Raw genomic sequence first — 22,232 nt, 5'->3', positions numbered from 1 at the left:
TTTTCCCAATATCTTAAACTCGCTGTTCCTCCAGACACACAAATCTCCATCCTTCCAGCAGAGAAGAAAAACAGAATCCATCGGATCTCCCCCCAAAAGGGAAGAAGAGACATGCCTTCTTCCAATCTAAGCTTTCCTGCCCTTTCTAGGGGGGAAAAAACCCACCCACAGCTGCAAAATCCGGGGCAGACTCTATTGTATACTGAGCCTGGAGCTCAAAAGGATTGCAGCCCAGAGTGATTTCAGCCAAACAAGGTCCTTTATTGCAAGCCAGAACAGACAACAGCAGACACTATTCACTAGATGACAGAAGCCCCACCCCAAGAATAGCCAGTAACCAATAAGAACATGTACTTCACAATAGCATCATTTGCATGAACTATATACAGTGTATAAGATTGGCAGGCCAGTGTTTGGTCTTTATTGGAAAGGTAAACTGACAGGACCAAAGGTCCAACGAGACCAATAACAATTTTTTTTCTATGAAAGTGCAATAGTCCTATAGATTCTACTCCATACATATACACAGCAAACTCAATGCTAAACCATACAAATTGCACTACAGCATCATCTGAACTAATGAAGACCAATAATATGCGTCTCAACGTCCAATGATGAATCTGTTGTTTCTTCTTTTTTCTTTTTGCAGGCTGGAGAAGATGGAATGGTCGTGCTGGGAGCCAAAAAGGGATCAAAGGTCTCCCGGGCAGTTGGCAACGGGTGCGCCAGCAGTTATAACAGCCCATTTCGTGTTGTCTCGCTTTTTCAAGCCATAAATAACAGCCTACAATGCAACATTAATATAATCACAATGTGCCAATAAATAAATACAAAAGTTAAAAGAAAGGTGTTAATGCACTGTTACTGCACTGAATTTACACCTCAGCATTGATCAGTTTCTTCCTCACAGTCATGTAACCATAAAGGTCAACTTGATTATATATCTATTAAGGAACCGATGACTCAAAGGGCGAATGCCTTAAAGGGATATACCCTGATAGTACAAAAGGAACTGGTACCGATACTGAAATTGCTTACAAAAATGCACTAAAATCAATTTTGTTGTTTAAACTAGTGGGGGCCAAAGTGTCCAATCTGAATATCCACTCTGCTTCCCTGCATAATAACCACTTTTATTTTCAAGTATGATACCTAGGAGGCTTAATAATACGTGTGTGGGTGGCTGTGGATTATCTCTATTTAAAAGATTCACTTCTATGACATGTCTGGCGTCCTCATGGGGTATCGAGGTATACAGAGCCTCTACGTCTAAGGTCATCAAACATGCCGAGTCTGGAATGGAAAGAGACTCAATCGTTTGTAAGAAGGATGTAGAGTCCTTAATATAAGACTTTGACTTCTGTACTATCGGTTGTAAATAATAATCTAGAAAAAAGGAGATGGGTTCCAGGACAGAACTAGAGCCCGACACAATAGGTCGGCCGGGGGGTGGGGGCGGGAACACATTCTTGTGGACCTTGGGTAATATGTAAAAGACAGGAGTCCGTGGAGACTCCTGTCTGAGATGTTTAACAGTTTTGTCATCTAACTCTCCCATCATGGAAGCTTCTTCCAAAACTATTTTAATTAATCGCTCGATGTCTGGTAAGGAGTTCATAAATATAGGTCTATAATTAGTTCTATTGCTGAGCTGCAAATCAACTTCCTTTACATAATACAGTTTATTTATCACCACTATACCCCCACACTTGTCAGTAGGTTTAATGACAATCATGTCATCTTTACTTAAAGCATCAAGAGCTAGACATTCTGCTTGTGTTAAATTATTCCATCAATTTGTTCTGGTTGCTTCCAATTTTTCTAAGTCCCTGTGGACTAATTTAACTCTATTAAATTGTCCGTTGACTTAGGGACAAAAGTGGATCTGTATCTCAGTCCTCCCACTCTGGTGAAAGTCTCCTGGGTGCCAAAATGTTTTTTCAGTTTTCTTTAAAAATCTCTCGGATTAGAGTAGGAGACAGTCCTACCTCTCAGTGTCCGAACATGAGGCTGCTCATCTCCTGGTTGGTCATTATCCGACGGGTCAGTTGTTTCATAACCTGACGTGGTGTTTCTTGGTCTAGCCCAGGTTACCCTTTTCTTCCTTCTATCGCCATCTCCCATATCCCACATTGCCTGTGCTGTAATCTTTCTTATCCCTCACCAGTTTTTTTTAATCTTTGAGTTTACACTCGCATTCTTGGATTTAATTTATCTAAGTCTCTAGTTTTGACTTTGAATTCCTGCTCTGTAACCAACTCCTTAATTTTATCCTTAGTGGCATTGATTTCTAATGTTATTTTATCAGCCTCCGCAAACGCTGTTTCAATAAGCAGCATCAAATCATGTCAGCATCAGTTCAGTATAGACGCCCAATATGATTTTAATGCATCATTGTCTTTGAAAATGCCTGGGGGCTTGTGCATTCTCAGCCCCATCGGGATAATATTGGTTTTACAATATTCAGTTAGTGATGTTAAATGGGACTAAAACTTAACACGTTCGTACATTAGATTCTCCAACATATCCCAATCCTCATTTGACCTTTGCGGAATACCATTGTGCCCATCGGAGCTATGGAAAGGATACATTCCCTTTCCTCCCTGGAGTATGCGAACATACCAGTATAATCCATATCCCCAATTTGCAAGACAACACGAAATGGGCTGTTATAACTGCTGGCGCAACCATTGCTAACTGCCCAGGAGACCTTTCTTCCCTCTTTGGCTCCCAGGGCAACTATTCTGTCTTCTCCAGCCTGCAAAAAGAAAAAAGAAGAAATAACAGATTAATCATTGGACTTTGAGATGCATATCATCGGTCTTCACTAGTTCAGATGATGTCATTGTGCAATTTGTATGGTTCAGCATTGAGTTTGCTGTGTATATGTATGGAGTAGAATCTATAGGAAATTTTTGTTCAATAGACTGCACTATTTCACTTGCACTTACATAGAATTTTTTTTGTTGTTATTGGTCTCTTTGGACCTTTGGTCTTGTCCATCTACTGGTTGCTTAGACGTTTCCCCTGTATTGTTGTATCTTTATTGGAGAGAACCGATTGCTGCCCCCAGAAATTACCCAATGCATGTGCAGATGTATGAAACCAATGATAGGGAAGTGCAGGCAAATGTAACCAATGGGAATTGCAGGCATATGGAACCCTGGCATAATCTGAAGCTCAGTGTGTAACAGTAAATACTTTAGAGGCCTTGTTTGGCCTAACTCAGCCCAATATACAACACTCCTCCCCCCCTTAGCTTGGAACACCCTGTGGGTCATAATCCTACAGATAGGCTGGGGGAAGGTGAACCAGAATGCATTAGAGGCCCTGTTAAGCCATAGTTCGACCCAATACATAACAGGCCCATTCTGGACTTAAAGGCAGGGCTTTTTTTCAGCGGGAATGTGGTGGAACCTCTTAAAAATGGTCACAAGGCTGGTGGCCCCGCCCCCTGATCTCCAGACAGAGGGGAGTTGAGAGTGCCCTCCGCGCGCGCGGAGGGCACTCTCAACTCCCCTCTGTCTGGAGATCAGGGGGCGGGGCCACCAGCCCTGTGACCATTTTCTCCGAGGGCAACCCACTGAGTTCCACCACCACTTTTCCCAGAAAAAAAGCCCTGCTTAAAGGTAAAGGTGCAAGTATCTGTGCAAGCACCGAGTCATTACTGACTCATGGGGGGAAGTCGCATCACAACGTTTTCTTGGCTGACTTTTTACAGGGTGGTTTGTCATTGCCTTCCCCAGTCATCTACACTTTACCCCCAGGAAACTGGGTACTCATTTTACTGAACAGGGAAGGATGGACGGCTTACTCACCCTTGAGCCGGCTATTTGAACCTGGCTTCTGCCAGGATTGAACTCAGGTCGTGAGCAGAGCTTGGGCTGCAGTATTGCAGCTTACCTCTCTTTGCCACGGGACTGTTGCAGGGGCAATTCTGGACCTGAAGGGCAAAAATGCCCACCTGGCTCCTGCTTTATTTTCTTTTAGGTGCCAGGTCAGAACACATCGGTTCCATGAAGTTTTTAATTGTTTTATCTCACTGCCATCTTTTTAACGGTTTTTAAAATTTATGCTTTTTCTGTTCAAAGTTTTGCTTTTCATTGTTTATGGTGGGGGTGACAGTTCGGAGTTGGGGATCCTGAATTATGATCTCTTAATGGGAAGCAGTCTCGCCTTGAGCAGAGCTCTGAAGAGGTGGCATAGAAATATCCTCAAATCAATAAAAACATAAATCGTAACCTTTTGGACAGAGAACTCCCCCCCCCCCCGGCTCCTGTTCTCTGCAGAACAATCCCTGAATCAAGCCCTCCTCCACTGACGTCTCTGCTTCCGAGGAGTTCCCACCTGCAACTCATCTCTTACGTGACTCCCCCACACTGTGAAGCCACCCCATAAAGGACATAAGAGGGCAGTTGGTGGTGGGGTAGATGCCATGTCTCTCACCTGTGGAAAGTCACCTGCTGCAGGAACGAAGCAAGAGTGATGCAATATAGGGAGCAATGGACAGGTGAAGGATTTCTTCAGCCTCTACTAAAACGGAGAGGAATCCTTTCCTCCAGGAGGTTGGCACCAGTAGCTATTGCTTCATTGCTTCCTACCGCCACTCTTTCAGCAGGACGCAGAATGGCTCATTCAGTATTCAAATCATTGTTAAATATTGCAAGGCAAGGCCTGCAAGTGACAAGGTCAAAGAGTGCGGCGAGGGGTGCCACACCCTGGTTATTGAACCAATAGCTGTGATGACGGATATCTCGGGGTGGGGGTCTCACAGCCATCCCTGACAACCCTCCTGGATCCTGTCACGCTTTTCATTTTCCACCTACCCCACTGCACCAGGGGTCCCAGGGAGAAATCAACAAGAAAAATATAAAGTGGGTTTCAAAGCTTAGGTTCTGGGCCCGAGTATAAAGTCACCCAAGTCTGGGAAAATCACTGAGACACAAGAGGGTTTATTTTTTTAGAGAGAACAAGAACAAAGTTTGTTTAAAAGCACACACAACGTGATATGAACATTAACTCTTCTATGTGCCCTGGACTGCTTTAAATTGTTTCTCACGGAACGGACTCGAAGGGTTGCCATCAGAGATCAGCTGTCTCCAGACTGGGAATTAACTTGTGGGGTTCCACAGGGCACAATCCTATCTCCCATGTTATTCAACCTCCGTGTAAAATCTTTAGGAGAACTTACTAGCAGCCATGGGGTGGGACATGATCAAAATGACACCCAGCTCTATATCTTGCTGTCCAGGTTCCCACGGGATGCAGTATAAATCCTAGATCGCTGCCTGACAGCCATAGTAATGTTGTACACTAATAAATATGTCTGTGTATTCTACACAATTAAAAGAAATGAACACACACACTGAATGAAGTCTAATAAAGGAGACAATGTACTGGTTGTAAAAGCAAGGAAGAATAAAAACAACATATAATCTTGGATCAGGACCAAAATGATCCCATAGACCCTGTAGCCCTTCTTCAACCCTAAAACAGTTACATAAAGTTTTATACCTCCTCGGATTCATTAACAAAAATTAACATAAAGAGACATTATTGGATGAAAAGTATAAACACATCAATGGGCTGGCAGAATTCCATTGGTCCATTAAATTTAGGCCATCCATTCATCCATTCATAATTATTTATTGTATCTATGTATGTACACAGGTGTATCTGTGTATATATATACGTGTGTGTGTATCCTACAGTGAAATGGCTGAAAAATAACAAATTGAAATTGAACCCAGACAAGACTGAAGTGATGCTTGTTGGGAAAGCAGAGATCTTGAAAGACATTGTACTCCCCGCTTTCGATGCAGTTCGTCTGACCCTTGCAGACTCGGTTAAGAGCCTAGGGGTTACAGTTGATCCAGCGCTACTACTAGAAAAACAAGTCAAGGCAGCTGCAGAAAAAGGCTTACTCCAACCTCACTCTAGCCTGGAGGATGGCTTCTTACCTTGACGCGGCTGACCTGGCCACCTGGATCCATGCCACGGGAACATCAAAACTTGTCTATTGTAATGCACTATTCATTGGACTTCCATCTAAATTAACTAGGAGGCTCCAATTGGTGCAAAATGCTGCAGCTTGACTGTTAGCAGGAGCGAGCAGGAGCATGAACATCACTCCCACCCTACAGTCATTCCATTGGCTACCTATCAGTTACTGTCATGCTCAATTCAAGGTCTTGGTTATTACATGTAAAGCTCTCCAGGGCCTTGGCCCGGCATACCTACGAGATCGCCTCACTCCTTATGTCCCCTCAGGGCAGCTTTGTTCATCTGAACAAGGTCAGTTGCAGGTGCAATTGAGATAACATGAAGCACAGGTAGACAGGAGTATATACGCAAGCAACAGATAATATGCAAAGCAACATATTTGGTGAAGTCTGTGGTCCCTTACTCATTAGCAAAGCAGTTGAGACCCTCTCCCTACAATGCTTCTCTCCTATCAGAGTAAAAAGCCTTTTTGATTAATTAGGTTTTGCATCGTTTGCAGAAAGCCAGAAGAGTGGGGGCTCTCCTGACCTCCTCAGGCAGGCTGTTCCCTAGGGTAGGGGCCACAGAGAAAGCCCACGTACGGGCTCCTGTTGATTTCGCCCATGTGCAGGCTAGCATCTGCAGGAGACAGTGTTCAGAGAAGCGAACCTGTTGTGGAGGAATATAGGGAGGGAGGCAGTCCCATAGGTATGCCGGACCTGGTCCGGGAAGAGCTTTGTATGTGATAACCAATACCTTCAACTGAGCACGGTAGCTGATAGGTAGCCAGCGGAGTGACGGCAGAATGGGGGTGATGTTCATGCTCCTGATAGCAGTTACACCACGGCATTTTGCACCAGTTGGGACTCTCCCAGTTAATTTGCAATAGTCAAGTCTTGATGTTACCATAGCATGGATCCAGGTGGCCAGATCGGCCATGTCGAGGTAAGAAGCCATCTTCCAGGCTAGAGTGAGGTTGTATAAGTCATTTTTGCAGCTGCCTTAATTTCTTGTTCTAGTAGTAGCACTGGTAAGAAGTAAGGATTCCACTCAGTCGGAAGCTTTTTCCACACTCGAGGCATTAATATGGCTTCTCTCCTGTGTGTAATCTTTTATGGGAATTAAGGCCTCCACTGTGTCTGAAGGTTTTTCCACAGTCCCGGCATTTATAAGGTTTTTCCCCTGTGTGTATTCTTTGATGGGAATTAAGGCCTCCACTGTGTCTGAAGGTTTTTCCACAGTCCTGGCATTTATAAGGTTTTTCTCCTGCGTGCATTCTTCGATGGGAATTAAGGCTGTCTCTGCGACTGAAGCTTTTCCCACAATCCAGGCATTTATAAGGTTTTTCTCCTGTGTGCATTCTTCGATGGTAATTGAGGCTTCCACTCTGACTGAAGCTTTTTCCGCAGTCCTGGCATTTATAAGGTTTTTCCCCTGTGTGAATTCTTTGATGGGTATGAAGATTTCCACTCATACTGAAGGTTTTTCCACACTCCAGGCATTTATAAGGTTTTTCCCCGGTGTGCATTCTTTGATGGGAATTAAGGCCACCACTGTGACTAAAGCTTTTCCCGCAGTCATGGCATTTATAAGGTTTTTCCCCTGTGTGCATTCTTTGATGTGATATAAGGTGTTCACTCCTTCTGAAACTTTTTCCACACTCCAGGCATTTATAAGATTTTTCCCCTGTGTGTATTCTTTGATGGGAATTAAAGTGTACTCTCTGACTGAAGCTTTTCCCGCAGTCCTGGCATTTATAAGGTTTTTCTCCTGTGTGCATTCTTTGATGGGAATAAAGATTTCTACTATGACTGAAACTTTGTCCACACTCCAGGCATTCATAAGGCTTTTCCCTTGTGTGGATTTTTTGATGGGAATTACGGTCTCCACTGCAACTGAAGCTTTTTCCACAGTCCTTGCATTTGTAAGGTTTTTCACCTGTGTGAATGCTTTGGTGGGAATTAAGGTGTCCACTCTTTCTGAAGCTTTTCCCACACTCCAGGCATTTATAAGGTTTTTCTCCTGTGTGAATTCTTTGATGGGAATAAAGATTTCCATTGCTATTGAAACTTTTTCCACACTCCAAGCATTTGTAAGGTTTTTCCCCTGTGTGTATTCTTCGATGGGAATTAAGCCCCCCACTATGACTGAAGCTTTTCCCGCACTTCTGGCATTTATAAGGTGTTTCCCCTGTGTGTATTCTTCGATGGGAATTAAGCCCCCCACTATGACTGAAGCTTTTCCCGCAGTCCTGGCATTTATAAGGTTTTTCCCCTGTGTGCATTCTTTGATGGGATTTAAGGCTTCCACTCTGACTGAAGCTTTTTCCACACTCCAGGCATTTATAAGGTTTTTCTCCTGTATGTATTCTTCGATGGGAATTAAGGCCTCCACTCTGACTGAAGCTTTTTCCGCAGTCCTGGCATTTATAAGGTTTTTCCCCTGTGTGCATTCTTTGGTGGGAATTAAAGCTTCCACTCTGACTGAAGCTTTTTCCACACACCAGGCATTTATATTTTTTCTTTGTGTTTTGCATTTTCCAATGTATGCTAACATTTGATTTTTCAGAGAATTTCCCCCCATTTCCTGTGTCCTCATTTCTATTGCTTTCTATGTCCATTTTTTCAAGTAGTGGGATTTCATGAGCATTTTCACCTTGCAGAAGACCAGAATCACTCCTTCCTTTAGATGGATGCTTTCTCTCCTCCTTCCTCAGGGTATCAGAATATTTAGCCCCTTTCAGATCTGAATAGGTGTCCCCTTTATCCATCACTGGATGCTCAGATGTTTCATTCGGTGACCTCCACAGGCCTCCTGCAGAAAGAAAGAGAAACGTGGTGTGAGGATAGGACACCTTTACAAGCCATCTTTAGAAGAGTATCATCCTTTGCTTTGTGATGATTGTGTTTGCACGGAGGTTAAGATCACACAGTCTGTACCCGGTTCTCCCCCTCTCTTTCTTTATTCCTTCTAAGTTCCAAACTGGCAAAGCTGGCAGAGAAGCCATTCCTATGGTAATAAGTGTAGCCCAAGACAAGGAAGGAGAATGCACAAGAGAGATTCCCCCACACACACTTCTCAAAGTGACTCAGTCACTTTATGTTTTTCTTTCCCTGCCTAGGAGAATTGAGAGAGAGAGAGTGATTTGGGGTTGTTCTGGGGAGAACAAGGGCACCATTTAAGACAGGGAGAGTCAGTTCAGCTTTAATGTACCAAGCTGAGGGTCTGAAAATTTGGGTTTTTCAGCTCCATTGCCATGTGGATGCCCCGTTGCTGCTGCACTTTATCTGCAGCTGCACCAACAAGGGGGAAGCTACAGAATCCACTCCTCGTGTGTAAGCCACCAATACCAGGGTTTGGTGCCTGGACACACTTTACAGAGTTTTATTTTTGCATATGGTCCTGTGACAAACTAGATCATATTAGCCAATCCATGTGTGTGTAATGTGCCATCAAGTTGCTTCTGACTTAAGGTGACCCTGTACATGAAGACCTCCAAAATGCCCTATCACTATAAGCCCTGATCATGTCCTGCAAACAGAAGGCCAGGGCTTCCTTTATCGATTCAAGCCATCCTCTTTTCCGGCTGCCTTGACTTTCCCAGCTTTGCTGTGTTTTCCACCAAGTCTTGTCTTCTCATGCTGAGACCAAAGCCTCCGTTTAGTCATTTTAGCTCCTAGGAAGAATTCAAGACTGACTGGATCTAGAACCCACACCCTAGAACCCACACCCCGATCTGTAGCTTCTGGCAATTAAATGAAGAACAGCACTTCACTGGGACGGTTACTGGCAGATAGACAAGGGAGGGAGAGAGAACTCTGGCCTGGTCATGTAAGCAATGGAGAACCCAGTGGCGTTTCTGTCCCGGCTTCTTTTCAGAAGGGGATTTACTAGACCAAAACACTGACTGTAAAAAGGGGGGGGCAGCCATTCTTTAGAGGGGTCTTCCAAGGTTAAATATGCCTTGAGAAGGCAGTCAGACGCAACCATCTATGAGAACAGAGATACACCAGCGCATGATCGGAGGAGAGATGTCAGGCAGAAGAAGAAGGGAACAGGATTTACTATAAGCTGAACAACAAACCTGGAACCAGCAAACCAGATTTGCATCTCTCTTTAAACCCCTCACAGGGATCAGTGAAGCACGAGGAGAAAATGTGCTTTTCACATCCTTGATTGTCCTGGGAACAAACATTGTCCTCTGCGGAGTTCCATTGTTTGGTTTTTATTGGGGGGTGTGTGTCCCCTGCATGCTGTGCATTGAAGATAAATATTTCTCATGCAGTTTTTGTACCCATCAGAAGCTTCCATTTCACATTGGAGGAAAGCAAGAATGGAGAAGAAAATTAAGAGTCAAGTTTACATTGAAAAGGAGAAGCCGGCCTGAGAAGGGACAGTTCACTCTCCAGTCACATTGGATCCCCCCCCCCCCCGCCCCAGGCCCAAGAGTGGCCACTGTCTGTCTGTCTGTCTGTCTGACGCTGCTATTAAAGCTATTGTCTTAAGGTGAAATTAAAACAGGAAAAACCTTACTCAATATTCAGTCTCGGATATTGAATTATTGCCCCTATATATTTTGCCACAGAAAGGGAATCATTTGTATCCAATGATCACCACGTCACCTGGGCTCTCTTATTAGGTCGTTCCATATTTTTAAGCAGAGGGTTAATTAAGTGAGCCACCAATTCATTAAAGATGGGACGGTCTATATCCATGTGTTCGATGGTTTCAATTTTATCGTCAATCTTGCGTGACCTCCGAAGGGAACAGGATTGCTGTTAAAATCACACAGCCTGTACCCGGTTCTCTTCCTCTCTTTCTCCGTTCCTTCTACGTTCCAGTCTGGCAAAGCTGGCAGAGAAACCATTCCTATGGTAAAAAGTGTGGCCCAAGACAAGAAAAGAGAATACACAAGAGAGATCCCCCCCACACACACACTTCTGAAAGTGACTCAGTCATTTTAAGTTTGTCCTTTCTCGCCTAGGTGAATTTAGAGAGGGAGTGGTTTGGGGTTGTTCTGGAAATATCAAGGGCAGCTTTTAAGACAAGGACAGCCAGTTTGTCTTTCATGTACCGAGCTGAGAGTCTGAAGAGAGTTTTTTTTTACCTTTTCCACTTTCTCTATGCTCAGGTGTTATTTTATGCTGTTCATCTGTATATATTTTTACTGTGTGTCAATTGCATGGTTTATTTTTTAAGATAAAAAAATCATGTTCCTAAAATCAGAAATCAAATAGGAGGGAATTAGGGGTCTGCCTGGGGCAGTCCTTCCTGCCATGGGTGGGCAGTCAGGCAGGGTAGCGGTGACAGGTGGGAAGCTGGGGTTGGGGGGATGGAGCTGACTGGGGCCCTTCCACTGGCTCCCGGTGCAATTGCCCAGGGCTGCGAGGGGCTGAGGGCAAAACCTGCCCTGTCTTTGCTCATTCTTCTGTTTGCCAGCTGACAGTCTGCAATTCTAATTCTAGCATGATGGTGGCGGTAGAGAGCAATCTCCAGTTGCTGAAGAGATGGAGGGGGGGGGGGGAGAAGCCGGAAAGAGAGGAATTCCACCTTGTGATCTAGTAACTTTAGACCACAATCAACAGAGTGAATCTCTCATTTCCAGTGGTAAAAGCAACCCCTGTGGGGTTGGTTTTACCAAACCTGGTGCAAACATACAGGAAAAATGGAGCATAAAATTGGAGGGAATTAAATGTTCCGCTGTTGAGAAGGTAATAATGGTCGTTTCCATAAGATGAATGCTTTTGGGAACTGGGCTTTATTCCTGCATGCCCACAGCATCATGGCACATTCATGCACCTCGAAGAGCTTCCCTTGATATTCTGCTATCTATCTCAACCCAGCTCTGCTCCAAAGTTTTTGGGAAAGATGGTAGTAAAACCAAGATGGCTGCTCTTTTGGGTGGAAAATTTGGGTTTTCCAGCCCCATTTCCATCTGGAAGCCCTGTTGCTGCTGTGCTTTATCTGCAGCTGCACAAATAATGAGGAAGCTATGATATAATTGAGTAAGCGTGTTTCAGACAACTCATTTTATACCGTGGTGCACCACCAGAGGGCGCTGCCGTGGAGGGAGGCACAAGCAAGGCACCATGTCCCTCCAGAAACCGTGCCATGACAGGAAGGCCAGGCTGGGATCGGGAGGGGAACAGGTGGCAATACCAGCCCTCCACTTTTACCCAGCTGGTATTAGTAGCGGAAAAGGTGGAAATACCTCTCACCTTAACCCAGCTAATATTAGGAGCGGAGTAGGTGGCAATGCCCACACCCAGCTTAACTCAGCTGGTATTAAGAGTGGAGCAGGGGGCAATGCCTACTCCCTGTCTTCACCCAGCTGGTATTAGGAGTGATGCAGGTAGCAATACCTGTCCCCTTCTGCCAGTTGGGATCAGGACCAGAGTAGGTGGCAATGCGCGCCCCTCTTCAGCCAAACGGGACCAAGAGCAGAGCAGGTAGCAATGCCCACTGCCAGCAACTCCCACCCCCTGCCTTAACACAGCTAATATTAGAAGTGAAGCATGTGGCAATGCCCACTCCTGCCTTAAACCAGCTAGTATTAGGAGTGGAGTAGGTGGAAATGCCTATCTAATACCTTAACCCAGCTGGTATTAGGAACAGACCAGATCATAATGTCCACCCACCCCACGTTAACCTAGCTAATATTAGGAGCAGAGCAGGTGGCAATGCCCACCCCCACCTTAACCCAGCTGGTATTAGGAGTGGAGTAGGTGGCAATGCCCATCTACTGCCTTAAACCAGCTGGTATTATTAGAGGAGCAGGTGGTAATGGCCACCCCCATCTTAACCCAACTGGTATTAAGAGCCAAGCAGGTGGCAATGTCCATCCAGTGTCTTAAGCCAACTGGTATTAGGAGCCGAGAAGGTGGCAATGGCCATTGCCCGTATTGACCCAGCTGGTATTAGGAACAGAACAGATGGCAATACTAACCTTCCACCTTAATCCAGCTAATATTAGGAGCGAAGCAGGTGGCAGTGCCCATCTGTTGCCTTAAACCAGCTGGTGTTAGGAGTGGAGCAGGTGGTAATGCCCACCCCTGGCAATTCCCACCATCTCCCTTAACCCAGCTGATATTAGGAGAGGACCAGATGTGAATGCCCACCCCGGCATTAATCCAGCTGGTATTAGGAGTGGAGCAGGTGGAAATGCCCACCCCTGCCTTAACCCAGCTTGTATGAGGAGCAGAGCAGGTCACAATGCCTGTTCAATGCCTTAACAAAGCTGGTATTAGGAGGGGGAGGTGGCAATGCTCACCACCTGTCTTCACCCAGCTGGTATTAGGAGGAGAATGAGTAGTAATACCCACATCTCACCTTAACCCAGCTAATATTAGGAACGGAGCAGGTGGCAATGCCCATCCCCACCATAAACCAGCTGGTATTAGGAGGAGATCAGAGGGCAATGCCCATCCAATTTCTTAACCCAGCTGATATTAGGATATTAGCAGGTGGTAATGCCCGCCCCATTTCTGCCTTCAGGGATGAGGAGAGAAGAAGGTGGCAATTCCCAGCTCCTTCAACTTCTTTGGAGCAGGAGTGGAGCAGGTGGCAATGCCCACTCCCCTTCAGCCATCTGGGAACAGGAGTGGAGCAGATAGCAATGCCTGCCCTCAGCCTCACCCAGCTGGTATTAGAATCAGAGCAGGTGGCAATGTCCACCCTCAGCAATTCCCACCTCCTTCCTTAACCCAGCTTACATTAGGAACGGAGCAGGTGGCAATGCCCACCCCCATCTTAACAGAGCTGGTTTTAGGAGCTGACCAGGTGGCAATGTCTGCCCCCTGCCTTTACCCAGGTGGTATTAGGAGCGGAGCAGATGGCAGTGGCCACTCCTTTTCAGCCAGCTGGGATCAGGAATGGAGAAGGTAACAATGCCTGCCCCCCACCTTACCCAACTGGTATTAGAAGCAGAGCAGGTAGCAATGCCTACCCCGGCAATTCCCACCCCCACCATAATCCAGATGATACTAGGAGAGGACTAGATGGGAATGCCCACCCCCCGCCTTAATCCAGCTGTTATTAGGAATGGAGCAGGTGGCAATGTCCTCCCCCCCATAATGCAGCACATATTAGGAGTGGAGCAGGTGGCAATGCCCACCAGCTTCACCCAGCTGAGACCAGGAATAGCAGAAGATGATGCCCACCCCCGCTTCACCCGGCTGGGATCAGGAAGGAAGAAAGTGGAAAAGCCCGCACCATGCCTTCACTTGGCTAGCATCAGGTGCAGTGCAGGAGACAATGCCCTTCTTCCCTTCACCCAGTCAGGATAAGGAGTGGGGCAGGTGGAAATGTCTGCCTCCTTCCATCTATGGGAAGAAGGCACTGAGAGGACGGAAATGCTCACCCCATCTTCACCCTGCCGGAATCAGGTACCAAGCAGGCAGCAATGCCCGTACCCCTTCAAACTCATACTCACCGCTGCTTTAATACAGCTGGCAGTAGTAGCAGTGGAGGTGGCAATGCCCACACCACACAAGTTGGTATTAGTAGCAGAGCAAGTGAAAATGCCCGCTCCCCCTTCACCCGGATGGGATCAAGAGGAGAGCAGATGGCAATGTCCACTTCCCTACACCTTGCTGGGATCAGGAGTGGAGTAGGTGGCAGTGCCCGGCACGGCCATCACCAAGTTGGGGATCAGGAGTGGAGCAGGTGGCAATGCTCACCCTGTGTTTTCATTTGGCTCCTTTTACTGGCTATGTTAAGGTGGAGAGTGGGCATAACCACCTGCTCTGCTCCTGATCCCATCTGGGTGAAGGGGGGGGTGGATATTTAATTTATTATATTTAATTTATTATATTTATATTCCGCCCTCCCCGCTTTCACAGGCTCAGGGTGGATAACAGCTACAAACACCATTAAAAACATTTAAAAACATTAAATAATACATTTAAAAACATTTAAAAACATTAAATATTACAGTTCATGCTGCATAGTGATTCATACATGCCTCTGTGTTCGCATGGTGCAATGGTTTAACCCCCCCTTCACGGGGGGGGGGCACTGCCCAGCATCAGCCATATGTCTGGTGGAATAGCTCTGTCTTACAGGCCCGGCGAAATGCAAGCAAATCTTGCCGGGCCTTTGTCTCGCAAGACAGAGCATTCCACCAGGTCGGGGCCAGGACTGAAAAGGCCCTGGCCCTGGTCGACGCCAGGCGGGCCTCCCTAGGGCCAGGGACACTTAAAAGATGTTTTCCACCAGAGCGAAGAGTCCTCCGGGGCTCATATGGTGAGAGACGGTCCCTCAGATACGTCGGTCCCAGTCCACGTAGGGCTTTGTAGGTTAATACCAAAACCTTGAACCTGATTCGGTACTCCACTGGCAGCCAATGCAGCTGGCGTAGCACCGGTGTAATATGCTCCCACACCGGTGCTCCAGCAATGACCCGCGCTGCTGCATTCTGTACCAGCTGTAACCACCGGATCAGGCCCATGGGAAGCCCAATGTAGAGCGCATTACAGTAATCTAACCTAGAGGTGACCATTGCTTGGACCACTGTAGTCAAGTCATGGGGAGACAAATAAGGGGCAAGCTGCCTGGCCTGCCGAAGATAATAAAAGGAAGACCTGGCAACTGCAGTGATCTGGTCCTCCATCTTCAGGGAGGAATCCAGAACCACCCCCAGGCTCCTAACTCTCGGGGCCAGTGTAAGTGCTGCCCCATCAAGTGCTGCCCTATATTGGTTCCTGCTTCACTCCTAAAACCAGCTAGGTTAAGGTGAGGGGTGGGCATTGTCCCCTACGCCGCTCCAAACACCAGCTGGGTTAAGGCAGCGTTGGCCATTGCCACCTGCTCTGCTCCTGATCCCAGCTCGCTTAAGGGGGTGGGCATTGCCACCTGCTCCACGCATAATACCACCTGTGTTAAGGTGGGGTGGGCATTGCAACTCTCTCCACACCTAATACCAGCTGGCTGAAGGGGGTGCGGGCATTTCCACCTGCTCCGCTCCTAATAACAGCTGGGCTGAGATGGGGGAGGGCATTTCTCCACTCTTAATATCTGCTGTGTTAAGGTGGGGTGGGCATTGCCACCTGCTCCACTCCTAATACCAAGATAGCAAGCAATTAGAATCATAGAATCATAGAATCATAGAGTTGGAAGGGGCCATACAGACCATCGAGTCCAACCCCCTGCCCAGTGCAGGATTAGCATAAAGCATCTCTGACAAGTATTCATCCAGCCTCTTCTTGAAAACTGCCAGTGAAGGGGAGCTCACCACCTCCCTAGGCAGCTGATTCCACTTTTGAACTACTCTGACAGTGAAAAAGTTCTTCCTAATATCCAGCCGGTACCTTTGTGCATGTAGTTTTAGCCCATTGCTTCGCGTCCTACCTTCTGCTGCCAACTGGAACAGCTCTTTGCCCTCCTCCAAATGACAGCCTTTCAAATATTTAAAGAGAGCAATCATGTCCCCCCTCAACCTCCTCTTCTCCAAACTAAACATTCCCAAGGCCCTCAGCCTTTCCTCGTAGGGCTCAGTCTCCAGACCCCTGGTCATTCTTGTCGCTCTCCTCTGCACCCTCTTGATTTTGTCCACATCCTTTTTGAAGTGAGGCCTCCAGAACTGCACACAATACTCCAGGTGTGGCCTGACCAAGGCAGTATAGAGAGGGGCTATGACCTCCTGCGATTTCGATGCTATGGCCCCTTTGATACAACCCAGGATTGAATTAGCCTTTTTGCCACTGCATCACACTGACTGCTCATCACACTGACTGCTCATACTAGACTTGATATTAACCAACAGGGAAGAATTGGTAGATGAGATGAAGGCAGTGGGGACCTTAGGGGGAAGTGACCATGTCCTTCTTGAATTCCAGTTGCTGTGGGGGGCCAAGGAAGTTTGTCGCCAGACTCGTAGGTTAGATTTTCGTAGGGCCAACTTCGATGAACTCAGAGGCTTGATGAGAGTCATTCCGTGGGGAAGTGTGCTGGAAGGGAAAGGAGCGAGTGAAGGGTGGGCCCTTCTCAAACACGAGCTTTTGCAAACTCAAGTCCTCAGATCCCAGCAAGACGGAAACATGGTAAGGGCTCCAAGAAACTGATGTGGATGCACAGAGAGCTCCAGAATAAGCTAAGGGAGAAAAAGGAAATGGAGTGAAGGACAGACCTCCAAAGAGGAGTATATGACGGTTACTAGGCACTGCAGATCAGCCATCAGAGAGGCCAAAGCTCAGTACGAGCTGGGTCTGGCCTGGAGGGCCCACTACAATAAGAAAAACTTCTACAGATATGTGAGAAGCAAACGCAAGGTAAAAGAGGCAATTGGACCGCTGTTGGGAGTAGAGGGAGAAACTCTGATGCAGGACAGAGAAAAAGCAGACAAGCTGGATGAAGGAGTGGAAGGCCTGCTCATTAAATTTGCTGATGATACCAAATTGGGAGGAGTAGCAAACACCCAAGAAGATAGAATTAAAATTCAACAGGACCTGAATACTTTGGAGAAGTGGGCAGCTGTGAATAGGATGCAATTCAACAAAGACAAGTGCACAGTATTACATCTGGGCCACAAAAATGAGAAGCACAAATACTGGATGGGGGATACACTTCTGGGCAGTAGTATATGTGAATTGGATCTTGGGGTAAGAGTGGACTGTAAACTGTAAATTAGAGAGTATCACGGTAATGTACAGAAGAAATAAACAAACTAGCCGTGAAACCTAACTAATAAATGATTCTGTTATAGTTCCATCAAATTTATAGCAATACTAGGGTCTTCCGGCTTGGGACCATGGTGGTCTGAAGTGACTCAGGGAGCTGAGCCATCCCGGTTGCTGTTTTTGGGCTAGTGGGGTGCTTTGATCACCCACAGCCCCCCAATTTCAGGTAGAAATTGGGCAAGGATGCTCGATAGCCTTAAGAGGGTGTGATCTCGGCAGAGGGGGGGTCCTGAATCAAGGATTCTCCATCTGCTTTGAAGATCCCTTCACAGAGGGGCGGCTAATATCTCTGCAGCAACCTTTGGAGTAATTTAATTGGCATAGGGTTGTCGTACCCAAGCTTCAGAAATGGATTTTAACCAAAAGGGAACTAATGAGATAGTGAGTACAACCCTAGAAGAGTGAGATCACTATCTCCCCTAACGGACTTAATTTCCGTTCAAAGACTGAAACATTTTAAAGAGACAAATTCCTAAAGCAAAAGGCATTAAAAAGTGGCGGGGAGTGAAGAAAGTGATCTTAATGACTTAAAGAGATTAAAAAGAGCAAAAAGAACTTTTTGTTTTGCATACTTGTGGTTTGGGAGATAACGACGCGAGAGGGAGAGTGTGGGAATAGGCTGAAATATTGTGAGAAGTGAACTGCCTGTAATTGCCTGTAATACAAGTGAGTGGTGGCTAGAAGGGCAGGAAGACGGCAGGAACAGCGGAAGAAAAACAACGCAGAACAGGAGACTAGAAGAGGAAATGGAAGTCGGCCATTTGAGTGTGGGAAGGGCAGAAGACTTCAGTATAGAGAAAGTGTACCTGTCATTTTAAAGAAGAAGCAGAGTACGCCATTTTGGACAAGGGAAAAGTTGAGGGCAACCATAGAGAGTACCATTGAGAAAAAATGCCCGACATTTTGAAGGTTTGCAAAAGATTAAATTATTTTCCCTCTTTCCCATTTATATTATTGGACTTAATTAATTAAGTAAAATAAAATAGAAAAGACGGAGCTGAGAAAGAGAGCCGATTCATGGGGTCCCAAGGCAAGTCCAAAGGCGGGGAAAAAGGACAAAGAGTGGCAGGCAGCGATTGAAAGTTTAGACAAAAAAAAACAGAAGGCAATAAGGAAACAAATGAGACTATGGTCCAGGAATTGCAGAAGCAAGTGAAAGACTTGCAATTGAATTTAGTTAAAGAGATTAAAGAGGCAATAAAATCGGAGGTTGCAGAATTGGCAAAGAGTATTGATGAAATAAGAACAGAGCTCCAAACTACAAAACAGAAAGTGCAAGAGGTGGAGGAGAAAATGGAGAGTATAAGAGCAGAGGCAGCGGGAGTGAGTGATAGAGTTGTTGTAATGGAATGCAGAGCTATGGAAAAACAGCTTCATTTTAGAGGGATTCCAGAGATAATGGCTGGATCTGCATTGAAACAAGTCACTGAAATAATTGTGGAATTTCTAGATAAAGAGCAGGAAGAAGTGGCTGCCAACCTAGACATTGCCTACAGAGTTAATTCCATGTATGCAGAGCAAAAAAACTTGCCAAGAGATGTTATTGTCCAGTTAACCACCAAGAGAATGAGGGAGATTATCAGAAAGCATTATGAATCCCCATTGGTACTTGAAGGGAAGCATGTTCGAATTATGAAGGAGTTACTGAGATCAGTGTTGCAAGACCGAAAAAAATACAGAGATCTGACCCCAAAATTAAAAACAATGAATATAAGATACAGATGGGAAATTCCAGAAGGGCTGAGCTTTGAGTTTCAATTTGTGAGGTGAGTTATCAAATCAAGACATGCAATGGATGTTTTTGACAGAATTTGAAAAGGATTTACCAAAAGGAACTAGACTGTAACTATGGAATACAAATTAATATCATGGAATGTAAATGGACTTAATTCACCTTCAAAGAGAAAAGCAATATTTCATTGGTTGGCCAAACAAAGATGTAATGTGATTTTTGCCAAAAATTAGCTCAGACCATAATCCTGTGTTCTGGAGATTTGGAATGAGAGGGGGGAAAGGAGATGGAGAATAAATGAGGATTTGTTAAGTAGTCATGTTAATGTGGATGTTCTTAAGAAAGAGACTAAAAGCTTTATACAGTACAATGTGGCTCAAGGAGTGGCCATTTATAAAGTATGGGATGTGTATAAAGCTGTAATTCAGGGAGTTCTTATGGACTTAAATGCCAGAGATAAGAAAAACAAAGAGTTGAGGTCAAAAGAAATTCAAGAAAAAAATCAAATTAAAAGAGCAGCAATTAAAGAAAAGACCGGGTAAAAAGAAAATACAACAGGAAATTAAAATATTGCAGGAACAAATAAGAGCAATGGAAAATAAGGAGGTGGAATGGGAGTTGAAAAGGCTGAAACAATTATCATTTGAAGGAGCTAACAAACCAGGGAAATATTTAGCGTGGCAGTTGAAGAAGAAAAGAGAGAAACAAATAATTAGTAAGATCGTGGAAGACAGGAAAGAACTGTTTGACCAAAATTCAATAGAGAGGGCTTTTTAAAAATATTATGCAAAGTTGTATCAGAAGAAACTAATTGATAAGAATTCAATAGAGGATTATTTTCGAAAGTTGACTTTACCAACGGTGCCCAAGAAATTGAGAGATAAATGAAATGCTGAAATAAAACATTAGAAATTGTGGAAGCGATACAAGCTACACAGATGGGAAAGGCGCCAGGACCAGGGTCGAATCCACATTACTCAATCTAAGACGCATGTTCCCCACATTCTCCACGCAATCCCGAGTGCCGGTCACATTACCTGATTAAACAGACGCATTTCATTCGCATTTCTCCCGAATATGTGGTAACAGGTTTTCAATGGGAGTTTCACGGTGGACATGAACGGGCAAATGTGCAATTTACGCGGTTTTTTTAAAACCACCCCCATTCCTGTCTCTCCGGCCGTTCCGAGAGTTCCTATTGGCTGATTCAACTTTCAAGTGCTCCGTAGTCTGCAAAAGACTGTTTTTGACTTCATAGCGTTGGATGTATTGATCATGTTGTTTATAAATCAAATCTGGTCGTTTGAAAAATCATTTTGGGGTGAATCCCTCCTCAGATGGACTCGCGAAACATCCTTTTTAACTGTTTTTTATTTTTTCTCTGAATTACTGTGATATCGAAATTATGATGAATCAATCATTCGAAGTTAAGAAAACACAGAGCAAGACCTCCCTCATGCCCCCATGTTTCTCCCAAGTTATAATCGGTTCCCAATGACATTTTACATTTCCTCAAAAACTGTCAGGGATGATGTTCTATAACCTCACACCAGGAAAATGGGGCGCGAGACATGCGGGCACACTGTCGGGTCTCCGTCAATGCATCAGAGAGACAAGACATCGTTAGCTATATATCATGATATCATCATACCAAAGTTTTGAGCCAAAACAAATTGAATACTTGGCTAAAATGTGAGAATCGCGCGCTCATTCAGTGGAATTTTTTTTTCCTGGAATTTTTATTCTGTACTTTTCTGAGTCAGAGCTTCCTTCTTTAGACACGAGTAGGAATGAAGATTGAAGCTCTGCCTCAGGAAATCCCACACTCAGAAAATATTGTTGGTCTCTATGTTGACACTGAACTCCATTCCTTATGTTAAACCATGCACATTATTATTTGAAATGAAGCCATATACCACTAGCATATAAACTTTGAAAATATCACCAGTAGTATCTAATGACACCTTAGCTATAGTAATTTCAAATCAGTTGTTCTCATGGTTTAAAACAAGAACACCGGAGCCAGTCCTCATTCATGGTTTTGTAATGAAAAACTGGTACACCATATACTGTTTGACATATGTGAATGCCCTGAAAAAGCCTTCAGTGAATATGTTTTTTGGAGAGGTAGGGGAAATGATGGGTTAGAATACTGATTTCTTCCTTCTGGATCCTCACCTTAATCTAGACACTTCACCATAGGCAGTCCAATATTAAGGAGAACCCAAGGATTTGTCTTCTGAACTTTATGAAGACAAGACCAGGGCCGATTCCAGATGGCCCCCCGCCTCGCGAAACATCGCGCGTCGTCGCGCGTCGTCGCGCAGAAAACGCGAAATATCGCGTTTTCTCGCACGAGTTTTGCGCGATGTCGCAATATTTTGCGCGATATTTCGCGTTTTCTGCGCAACAACGCGAGATGACGCGCGACGTTTCGCGAGGCAGGGGGCCGTCTGGAATCGGCCTAGGAAAATGAGGTGAGAGGTGTGCCAGGACGCTGTTCTGTCTCCGTCAATGCATCAGAGAGACAAGACATCATTAGCTATGTATCGTGATTTCGTTATACCAAAGTTTCGTGCCAAAAAAAAAAAAATTGGCTACAATATGAGAATCACGCTCTCATTGTGTGGGTTTTTTAAAAATTATTTTTGAAATTTTATTCTGGACTTCTGTGTAAGAGCTCACCTTTGTACAGACGAGTAAGAATGAAGAATGAGGATTTTACTCTGGAAAGACTAAACTCTCACAATCTTCTTCTCTATGGTGCCACTGGACTCAAATTCAAATGTCAAACAATGCACTGTATTATTTGAAAGGAAATAGTATTCCTCTAGCATATTAAC

General features: G+C 45.1%; 1 protein-coding gene across 1 annotated transcript in view; it reads right to left on the bottom strand.

Annotated features, from left to right (window-relative positions):
- Nucleotides 1-22,232, bottom strand: part of LOC129327986 (zinc finger protein 420-like) — an 80,075-nt gene that overhangs the window by 12,586 nt on the left and 45,257 nt on the right. Inside the window, exon 5 of the mRNA XM_054976730.1 lies at nucleotides 7,074-8,796. Within this exon, the coding sequence (XP_054832705.1) occupies nucleotides 7,074-8,796 (1,723 nt within the window). The remainder of the gene's footprint in view (nucleotides 1-7,073; nucleotides 8,797-22,232) is intronic.

The sequence above is a fragment of the Eublepharis macularius genome, chromosome 4, assembly GCF_028583425.1.
Source record: "Eublepharis macularius isolate TG4126 chromosome 4, MPM_Emac_v1.0, whole genome shotgun sequence".
Lineage (NCBI taxonomy): Eukaryota > Metazoa > Chordata > Lepidosauria > Squamata > Eublepharidae > Eublepharis > Eublepharis macularius.
This window is presented reverse-complemented; position numbering and strand designations above follow the sequence as displayed.